General features: G+C 39.3%; 1 protein-coding gene across 2 annotated transcripts; it reads right to left on the bottom strand.

Moving 5' to 3' along the window:
• Positions 1-1,381: 1,381 nt before the first annotated feature.
• Positions 1,382-10,776, bottom strand: KLF6 (KLF transcription factor 6). 2 transcript variants are annotated; one of them, XM_048837689.2, is made up of 4 exons: positions 10,291-10,776; positions 6,818-7,391; positions 4,502-4,625; positions 1,382-4,226 (listed from the first exon to the last, which is right to left on the bottom strand). In XM_048837689.2, exons 1-4 carry the CDS (start codon positions 10,390-10,392, stop codon positions 4,175-4,177), a joined length of 852 nt encoding a protein of 283 aa, XP_048693646.1. In that variant the 5' UTR covers positions 10,393-10,776; the 3' UTR covers positions 1,382-4,174. The 2 variants fall into 2 exon arrangements, with proteins under 2 accessions (XP_048693646.1, XP_074982075.1); XM_075125974.1 differs by lacking the exon at positions 10,291-10,776 and adding an exon at positions 7,908-8,160.
• Positions 10,777-11,029: the final 253 nt, after the last annotated feature.

Genomic DNA, 11,029 nt, shown 5'->3' with positions numbered 1-11,029 from the left:
GATCAGGACCCCATTGTGATAGATGCTGTACAAACACAGAGACAACCCCAGACCTGAAGATTTTATGATCTAAATAGACAGGACACCAAGGGTGAGAGAAAGGAAATTCTTAAAAACAAAAAAAGAGTACGTGATTTGCCCAAGAACACTGAAAGTATGGGTCAGAGCTAGCTCCCGAAGCCAGCTCTCAAGTCTTCACAATCCTTTTTCTCTGTAGGATCATTCACAAAATATATGGTAAAATGAATCCAGCCTCCATAAAGCCTAAGCAACCAGGATTTGTTTAAGGCACTAAACAGATGTCGTGGGGGTGGAATTCATTATTCCAATACCATCAGCCCCTACATACTCTATTTCACTATTTCAGGCCATAAATTGGTCTAGTTGCCATTGGGGTATCTCCTACCTCTTCTCAGGTCTATTTCTAAACCCATTGCTATGTATCAGCCTGTTTGGGACTGGCGTGGGGTCCCGTGTGTGTGCCTGGACACCCTAACCTCATCCTTGGCTTATTGTACCCACAATATGCAATTACTAGTTCTCCTCAGTATGCGTTTTAGTCCATGTCTAATCTAAAAGTAAGAAACATTCAGACAGTTTGGGCTGCACTTAGTCAGTTCCATCCCACATACCCTTGCAATTTTTCCTGCTTTGTTTTACTCTATGTTTAAGCAATTAAAAAATAATTGGTGAAGTGGAGGTCACATGTTGACATGCACAGTTCATTTTGATGTATGTATCCAAAGCAAGTGTACATGTTTCACATGCTCTAAAGAGCCATTCATTTGAAAGGCTGGAGCTGATAGAAAAGATAAAAAGTCTCATTGATTGAAGATCACTGACACATGGGCCAAACCACCACTACAGCAAATAAACCTATGGGACAGGGCTAGGAGAAAGGAAAACTTTGTTCACTTCCCTTCACCGAGTTCATCCCACAGATTGTTCCATCTCATCATCAGGTCCCCACTACTCTATCCTATCTTACACAGCAGAGCCTGTAATTTTGTGTGTTCACTCAACAAAACTGAAGGTGATAGAGCTCTCTTGTATTCTATCAACAGTACAGAAGTAAAATGCATACAAGTTCTGCACCCTAAGCAAGTTACTCCAATCCTTCCACTCAGAGGGAAGAGGATAGAGTTTTCCCAAATATGGTCAAAGCATATATTTTTGCTGGACTTAATAAAAGGTATGTAATAATTTCTGGTTGTGAGCTGAACAAGGTTCTTCTGCCTGCTTTCTAATATAGGATGATGTGACTCTAAGGCATAGGTACCCAAGAATAGCAGACCCAAGGGGAAGCGTATAGGTTAATGTAATACCTTATTTCATTGTATGATTATCTTTAGATCAGAGAAAAAGAGAACGAGACAAGTGCTGCTGATAAGAATTTCTTTTTTATGTTATTCCAATAAAAAATACATTCATACAGAAATATAACAATCTTGCAAAAAACAATTTCAAATAAAATCTTGTAAAACAAAACATTTTTACAAAAATCTTACAAAGAGATTCTTTAGATAACAGGGTGCTTCAAAAACAAAAAAAGAAATTTCACTAATAGAAACGTTTTTTGTCTTAAATTTCAAGCAATATTTTTTTTATTTTTATTTATTCAGCTTGATTGAGGCTCAGTTATCACCTGAACAGAATGTACTTGCTTATTTGGAAAAACTACAGGCATTTGACATATGGCACAAAGCCCCACCCCATCCAAACAAGTCTGATGGTATTTCACAATTGAGACAAGCCAGTGCAAGTGTTGTTTTTTGTTTGTTTTTTTAAACTTTTATTTACCTTCTTGTTTATCAGAATTATTATGGCTAAGCATAGAGCACTGCAAACAAGGATTATTTTTTTTAAAAAACAGAAGAGTAAATCCATTTTCTGGGATTTTTGTTGTTTTGTTTTTGCCAAAAAGAAAAAAAAAAGTGCATTTTCAGGCATTTTAATACAAAAATGAAATGAGAATTTAGGCCTGTGTGTTCCTTAGAACCAGATAATTTGCATATACTTTTCTTTTTTAAACCACTTATCTACACACTCATTTCCTGGAAGTTCTGCCAAAATAGTAGCATAGTAAGCAAGACGCCCCCCCACACCCCTCCCAAAATTACATGGTTAACTGCATCAGTGTGATGGTGAGCTTGTTTTTAAAAAAAGGTTTACTACTTTGGGACAAACTATTTCTAATCTGGGAGAAAAGAGCCTTATGTCTTCATTTTAGCAGAACTATTTAAAAATTAAAATTCAACCCCTGCAGTAACTAGCTCCCTTTCAGATCCTCCAATAAACTGGAAGGCCAAAAATCTGAGTTTATGTCATCTGAACCCAGCTAGCATTCTTTTAGTGTGCGAATATTCAGTCCATGCCATTTTAATGGCCACAGATATGCTATTCCAGATAAGCCAATAACTACATAAGCCAGTCAGCAGTCTGAGGAGGACTCAATGCCAACAAAGCCTTTCGTAAACTGTTATGCTAAAGGTAAAGCCTCTAAAAACGCTAGATTTTAATAGCTGTATCTTTCATTTCTTTGCCTCCTTTACAGCCCGGGGGGCGGGGGGGAATCTTCACAGGCTGTTGTATTTTCTAGCTACACGTTCCAATTTTTTTCCTTTAAAAATATTTATATATTATCTATATATACACACATACACAGACTGTACACACAAATATACACACACAAGAATTTTTCTGCCCACTTTAAAAAAGTATTATAGTTTCTTTCTGTATTACTAACAGATAGCTAGATATATAGATGTGAAACTTGTGCCTTTTAAGCAAATACATCTTTTAATACTTCTGTATCTTTAATATGCATGAAACTGTTACATATTAAGTACAGCTGGGGTGTGTATATACACAATCGTTGTGCAAGGTCAATATAAAAAAAGTCTCAAGGTGGCAGAACTGGTCAGGTATTCAATTGCTGTATGCATTATACTGTAACACAGTCAAATTGTCTAAGTTAAACAAATACTGTACTGACATGAAGGACTTTTCTCTATATTTGTCTTTGTGAAGGAGGACCCTGGAAGTAGCCTTTTCCCGTCCCCTCCCACCCCCCCTCATTATACATTTGATACAGTACAATGCCAGGTGAAAAAGGAGCCTTAATAAAGCATGCATCACCCATACCCCTGTATAAGACCCCCTGCAAGAGAAGGTCACTTGCATAAGGCACCATTATTAAGGTCAACAGTGCATTAAACAGCTAGAAAACCAGAAATTAGTCCTCAAGGCATAAATAAGAGAAAAATTAGCTGCATGAGAAAAATCAGTTTCTAACCTATAGTGGTTTTATCCACCCAACCAAAAAAATTATTCAGGTTCCATACATTATGTAACATTAGACCAATTGTATTTTAGCTGCTCTTAACTGGAATCAAAACTGCAGTCCTGATTAAAGAATGGAAAAGCATATAGTTCCCCAGAACCATGCAATAACCTCTGTATTATAATGAAAAGTTATAGTTGTGTTATATTTGTAAATACACAGCTTATACAATGGATTACAAATGAGCTCTGTAGCAAGTAAAACAAGCTACTTGACACATTGCACGTTTAATAGCTGCATCAGACACCTAAAGCTCCTCTCATACAGGAAGGGGGGGGCTCCCCCATCTCCACTCTGGCGTCCTGACTTTTTTTTTTTTTGTGTGTCTTTTCCTTCTCCTTTCCATTTTTCCCCTCTAAAAGGTGCAGACACCCCTCCCCCCACCCCTTGGCAATGATTGGTGGTCGTCCCCTCTTGCAGGATATCCCTCACATACAAACCATTCAGACTACTTTTTTTCTCTTACAGTTATAAAACAACCACAAGAAAAAAAGGGGCCTCGGCATACAGTCATCAATAGATCCTCAGTAACAAACAGTCACCCAATCATTAACATTCTCAGTGCACATGCTCACGGCAAAGGCTTAGGAGCCACTCAGAAGGTTAGGTACCAGTGTATGAGTCCAGGAAACCCCAAACATCACGCACCACGGTTGCCATGCCGTTTCTTACGTGACTTATTAGCCCTCAAAAGACCTTCAAGAAAGAGAGGTCCTGGAGGCAACTGGGTAGGGTGCAAAATGGCATGCTTTGGCTGGAACACGCATCCCTCCTTTCAAGGCTGTTCAGCCTTGAAGCCGCTTAGCCCACAGGATTCACCTCTTGACCCATTCAGAGGTGTCGCTTCATGTGAAGGGCCAGGTGGTCAGACCTGGAAAAACACCTGCAAAGGAAGGAAAGTTGGGTTTCACATTACTCCATTTTCATTAATGTGCATTACTCAAGCTACATTCCAGGTCATTAATGCAACAGGATGTTTTTCATTGTGAAAATGTAATAGCCCCTCAAAAGAGAACAGAATTAGTTTTCACTGAAGCATTTTGTTCATAAGTTTCTTTATGAATGAATCTTCTATAACAAAAAATATCACCTAGACCTGCTTTTCACCAAGCATTATAAATAACTTTGTTTAAAAAAAGCGCAATTTAATTCACATACCTGTCACAGTGACTACATTTAAAAGGCTTGGCACCAGTGTGCTTTCTGAAGTGTCTGGTTAACTCATCACTTCTTGCAAAACGCCACTCACACCCTTCCCATGAACATCTGTAAGGCTTTTCTCCTATAAATAAAGCATATTAGGAGATTAACCACGACTTCACTCAAACAATGAATATTGTCTCATTAATTTTATATATAAAAACAAGGATACACATTTTCAATCAGAACAGTTCAGTGTTTTTCAGAATGTAGGTGACAGAAGCTTGAAGAATCATTAAGATTCTTACTTAGCTGTAACATCACCATGTTTAAAACAAAAGGCACCCTAATTGAAAGATGTTAATAAATACCTATTGAATAGGAACCAAAGAAAGCTAGTTAAGGGCCAGAAACTATCATCCTTGTTCATCTAGAGTAGTACCTTACTCCACGAGTAGTCCCCTTAACTTCATGTCAAGATGAGCCAGGATGGCAGAATCTGGCCCAGAAATGTTTTGATTCACTGATATAATTAGCAAAAAGAAAATGAGTACTTGTGGCACCTTAGAGACTAGCCAATTTATTTGAGCATAAGCTTTCTTAAACTACAGCTCACTTCATCGGATGCATTCATTGCATTGCCACTAAATGCATCCAATGAAGTGAGCTGTAGCTCACGAAAGCTTATGCTCAAATAAATTGGTTAGTCTCTAAGGTGCCACAAGTACTCCTTTTCTTTTTGTGAATACAGACTAACACAGCTGCTACTCTGAAACCTGATATAATTAGATTACTGTACTGCTTCAAAGTCCACTGTCCCACAGATTATCTGCACAAAATGGAACCTTTTCATGCTGACCCAGATATACTAGATGAAGAGCAAGGGAAAAAAAAAATCACAATTACCAGTTTGAACGCTGCTGATTTCAGTTAACATTTGAGGGAAATACTACCAGCAGTTCATAGAAATAGTCCCAGTCACGAAACAACCACGGCAACAGTTCTGCCACAGTTATGTAGCTATCAGTTATTTACAGTCTGTTCAGGAGCAAGAACTTCAGTGGAAATTGTTCTTTCCTTTTTTTTTTTTTTTTTGAAAGTGCCTTGTTTCATTTCACTTCCACACCAGAATGTGAGCATATGAGTCAGCTAAATGACTTCCACAAATGGAAAAAAATTAGGAATGCTGAGCTGGAGGATCAGAGTAATGTCCCTCCTTTTGCATTCCTCCCTTCTCCCTCACCTCATGAAAAACATTTGCCATTTCTGGAGAATAACCCTTGACTGGCACACTAAGGACGCAGAACATTGCTCCTTTCCTTAAGCAGTGACTGGTGAGCCAACCAGTTGTTCTACATCTCTAACTCCAGACATCAAGGGCTGTAGAATATTAATGCTTAAAAAACCAACAACAACAAAAAACTGTGCCAGCTACTACCACCATTAAAAAAAAAAAAAAATGCAGGTCCTGGAATGCCTATTCACTTTACTCTCTTTCATGACAATCTCATATATTGATTTTTTAAAATCTATGTTTCAGAGTAATAAAATGCTATAGTGTTGTTTTTTTAAAAAAGTGAAACCATGAAATAAGTGATACATATTGCTAAATTCAATCTGGTTTTATGTCAGAAGGACTGGTACATTGTGTGGTCTTCTAAGATTTTTGCTTAAACTACGGCACATAAAAGTATTTTTTAATATTATGCAACCAGTGCACATTTGCAGTTATACTTAACAGCCACAGGCCTTGCCTGTATTAACTTAATAGACCTTGGTGAAGAAGAGTCCAGTAACACTTCTTCCTATGAAAGCATCTACCCCCACTTCCAGTTATATTATGTGAAATCCCTACTTTTGTGAGAAAGTCTCAAATTTACTTTTGTTTTTAAAGTTGTCAGCAAAGTAGATCTGTTGTCTAATTTACTTAAGGAGTTTTTCAAAGATTAAATAATTCTGCAACTTCTTCAGCACTATCTAATTAGCAAATGGAAACCATTCATCTGTGACAGAAGACCAGTCTACATCCGATGAAGTGAGCTGTAGCTCACGAAAGCTTATGCTCAAATAAATTGGTTAGTCTCTAAGGTGCCACAAGTACTCCTTTTCTTTTTGCAGACTACACCCAAGTATCTTTGTACTCAAGAGGCTTCAACTCAGCTTATGAAAAGAATGAGGAAGTGAGGTCTTTCATTCTGGTAAACCTCTGGTATAACTGAATCATCTTCCCAACCTTGGGCTTTCACCCAGTGATTATGTAATGTTATGACAACACTGCCATCGGGGTATTCCCTACAGTAGTCTCCAACTCCTAACAGATACAAGGTTACTAACCTGTATGAGTGCGCTGATGTGCTTTCAGATGTGAACTTTTGGTGTAAACTTTCCTGCAACCATTGAAGTGACACCTGTGGACACGCCTCCGGCCATCCGGTGAAGCGTCGCCATTGACTGGGGTACCCTTTTCTGCAGTCTTTCCAATGGTACCGGTACGAATTTTACCTGGTGAATGCAATTCACCGGGCACACAATTCCATAGCTGGGAGGAAGTTTCCTTGCTCAACTCAGGAGAAGAAGGGGGAGTAGAAGTGACAGATGAACTCAAGTTTCCTGAATTGGCTAAAACATCACTTATAGGATCAGAGGTAAACTTAGTAGTAGGTGAAAGTTCCTCAGAGCTGTCTGAAGACTCACTGCTTACATCAGAATTCAAACTGTTGGTCTCTAAGTTCTGGCTACTAGGACTGTCCTCTTTTGAAATACATGTACTCTTCAGTTCAGATTCCTCCTTTTTCTCACGTGCCAGAATAATTTTGGTCCAGAGATCCTCTTGGCTATCAAATTTAATTTCAGATGCAGATACATAGCAGGGTTCACTTTGAAGATATCGTTCCAGCTCTAAACAGGTCTACAAAAAAAGAAAAAGAAAAAGAAAAAGATTTTACAAAATGGTTTTAAAAAAGGAGAGTTGAGCTTTAAATTTCAAACAGTATGCAACAAAGTGGGGTATTTGAAATTGATAGGTGCCTTACAAATTAGAGGAGATTCCAGCCATAATAACCAGGTGATTGTTGCAGTAAAAGTAACTGAAGTTTTCAAGAACTGGGCAAGAGTGCAAACACGAAGGAAAAGGTGTAAGTCACTCAACATTTTCCAAATAGTGTTCTAATGAGTCAGTAAAATCCGATGAAGTGAGCTGTAGCTCACGAAAGCTTATGCTCAAATAAACTGGTTAGTCTCTAAGGTGCCACAAGTAATCCCCATCACAAAATTCATATTTTAAGAAGGCTAGTATTGAAATCAATATAAAATGTAGCACATTTTAATCAGGCTTCTTTACACTTTCTAATGGGCTTTTATTCATTTTTTCAAGTCATTTTGTATCACTCTCACACAAACACAAGGCTAGAGTGACCAAACTTACCTCTCTAATATCCTGGGACCAAGCACAGCTACAACGCTGCATATAACTGTATGCTCTGACATGCAGTTAAAAACCTAAGTGCTGTGTCACAAAACAAAGCCACATTCTAGTATGGCTGCAAGTAGCAGACAATCCGTATTCAGGGGACATCAATGGAACTGCAGATAACCACCCATTTCCTGTGTGTGAGAACTCGACCTACTAGACTTTCAAAGAATGTCAATTCCAAGTGCACACCACATAACTTTAGCTGCTTCCTATTAGTGGTCCGAATAACATAAGGAACTTCAATAACAGAAGGAGGGGGAAAAGTTCCAGAATAGTAATGTGCTATTGTAAAGGAGAAAGGGAAATTACTCTAAAGTCCTGCTGGGAGTCCCACAATGAACAAGAACTTTATCTACTGGCCAAGAGTGCAACTGTATGAGTCATCTCTATTTCTTTCACGTAATGCCAAAAGAGACTTCCTTTTAAAATTCTGACCATCAGCCAAGAAAGTACTCTGTTCAAATATACATGCAATGGGACATGTAATTAGCCCACCAAAAAAAAAAAAAAAGGGGGGGGGGGAGAGAATCTTCCAAGTGATTTAAACTGCAGCCATCAGCATTCTCTCTTTACAATTTCAAACTTTCTAGCTGTCCTGAGGGGAAGAAAGTGGTAGGAAATTTTGTGCCCAAGGGTTTTTGTTTTCCACTATAAGTTAGTTATTCGTGTCGAAGTACTACATAGTGGATTTACCCTTACTGACAGTTCCTGCTTACTAAGTTTCTGTTCAAAACTGCACTTTTTAAATCAAGATTATCCCTCCCAAAACAATCTTGCAAGCACAGACAATCCAAAATGCTACATTTTTACCCCTCCAACTCTCCACCTAAGGACGTTCTGTTATGGTATGGAGGTCCCTCACCAACATCACTCAGCTGAACTGGGTTGCATGTCATGATCAAGCTGATAGCGTGGTCAAAAATGGAAGGAAAGAGAAAGAAAAAGCCACACACAATCAATATTTATGTCTTTGCCTATCACTAGACAACAGTTTTGCAGCGCACATTTTAAAAAGGCATTAAGACACAGCATAACAAAGTACTGATCCTCCAAGGAAACACGAAAGAGCATTTATTAAATTCTTGTTAAACTAATATTTTTCTGGCTAATTTAAATTTCTCATTACGTAGATTAGTAATGGGGACCAAAATGAAGCTCTCTATGAATTTAAATGCCTCTGAAGGCTACTGGGAACCAGTTCTGGCTCTTTGCCAAAATCCCAAATGCTTGAAGGAAACTACTGAGATCAATTTCAATCACGTACTATTGAAGCTGCCTCTTTTGGGGGAGTGGGGGTGGCGGACAGGACAGGAATTGCATACAATTAGTAGGCATGTGACGGTTGTAACACTCTGGATTTCAACCTTCCTGAAGCGTTTCTTGTCTTTCATACAAACAAGCAGTATTTGATCTGGTAATTTTATTTGTTAAAAGCAAACATCACCGCAGGGAACATAGTAAACAACCCCCTCCCCTCCAATAAAAAGCAAGACAATGCAAAAAATGTCAAAGGCAATCTCATTTCAGGCAATCCAATTACTGGGACGGGGGGACATGTCCATTAAAGGCAAGAAGCCCCAGTTCTTCTTCCTCCCAAACTAAGACTCGAGGCAATTAGCAAAACAGGATCGCTGTCATATGACTGACAACTCACTGGTTGTGCAAAAATTAAAATAAAAAAAAAATTTTTTTTTTGCTAGTCAACAACCAGGGCACAGGTAAACAGGGATTGAGAGCTTCGCGAATCCTTTACATTAGCAACGTCTTCAAAAACTAGTTGTCCCGTCCCCCCCACCAAAACAAAACAAACCTCCAAAACACACCATACACCATGGGGCGAAAAACAACTCTTGGCAAATAAGGGGGAGGGGAGTTCAGATGACAAGATCCAGCTGTAGAGTTTGGACCCGATACAGGCATAAAACTTTCGTGAGGGACTGCACTGGATCACGCGAAAGCAAAGCTCAGAAGTTTGGATTTCACTCTGGTCGTTGCTGTTTTTGATGAGCCAAGACGACGACGACAACAACAAAAAACAACCAACCCAGAAAACGCATTCAAACACATCGGCCTCTCTTTTCTCAACTGACAGTTCCTTTCATAATGGGGAATGCATTAAAAAAGAGAAACTCAGTTGCACTGAGAAATACATTTATTTTAAAAACCCTCCAAATTAAAAAAAAAATAATTATCAAAACACCTGCTTCAACACTTTTGTTAATATCTCTATTACATTCTCCCCAAATGCCCGGATGACACTTTGGCATTTTGATCTACTCATCCTGTAATATGGCTTAACAAACAAACAACAAACAACACCACCATCCTCGTTTACCTGTTGCCAATATTCCTCCAGAGATGGTAAAGCTGAGAAGTAACCAGTGTCGTGCACAATCTGGAGTTCCTGGAATATGCTGCACATTGGGAGAACATCCATGTCTAAATTGCAACAACAAAGTCAATTCTGGTTACAAAAACACAGATGCCTCCTCTATGGGTAGAGGAGATGTGTGTGTGTGTGTGGGGGGGAGGTGTCTCAATATATAGTCTGCTTCCAAACCCCCCCTTTACTCCAGAGAAGAAAAAAAATACAAAAACAAATATTAATTCCTTTTAGAGCTTGGGAACGAAAAAAAAAGCAAAGTTTCATGCAAAATGTAATTGCACAGCAATTAACAAAGTCTCCAAATCCTGCCGCTGCTCTCCTCTCCAGTGGTTCGCAGAGGACACTCGCTCAGGAGCCTGCACAATATTTGCAAACACTGAGCTGACTGCAAATGTAACCCCCTGCAAAACTTCCCTGTTCTAAGCTCTCCTTGGCTACAGTCACAGCTACAGCCTCCGCCTCCTCGCTCCTCTTTCCCCCTCCCTCTCCCCTCCTCCCTCCCCCCCTCGTGATCCTATTACGCCGGCTCGGAGCACTGCCCAATCTCTTCCAACAACTCGTTACACGGCGTTGCAATGATGTCAGATCAGCCCAATCGCCTTGCAGGAGGCATCTCGGCCCCTCCTGGCGTGACCAAGCCTCTCCGTGACGGCTCATGCTATTGGCGCGATTCGAAATTCGCTCAGTC

This window comes from Caretta caretta, chromosome 2 (genome assembly GCF_965140235.1).
Source record: "Caretta caretta isolate rCarCar2 chromosome 2, rCarCar1.hap1, whole genome shotgun sequence".
Lineage (NCBI taxonomy): Eukaryota > Metazoa > Chordata > Testudines > Cheloniidae > Caretta > Caretta caretta.
This window is presented reverse-complemented; position numbering and strand designations above follow the sequence as displayed.

Bases quoted from the DNA above. Each gene is read 5' to 3' on its own strand.
- KLF6 (XM_048837689.2), bottom strand. From the start codon at position 10,392: ATGGATGTTCTCCCAATGTGCAGCATATTCCAGGAACTCCAGATTGTG. The intron at 7,392-10,290 runs GTAAACGAGGAT...CTTTTTTTGTAG, and splicing joins TGGAGGAATATTGGCAACAG to ACCTGTTTAGAGCTGGAACG. The intron at 4,626-6,817 runs GTTAGTAACCTT...CTTTATTTATAG, and splicing joins ACATCAGCGCACTCATACAG to GAGAAAAGCCTTACAGATGT.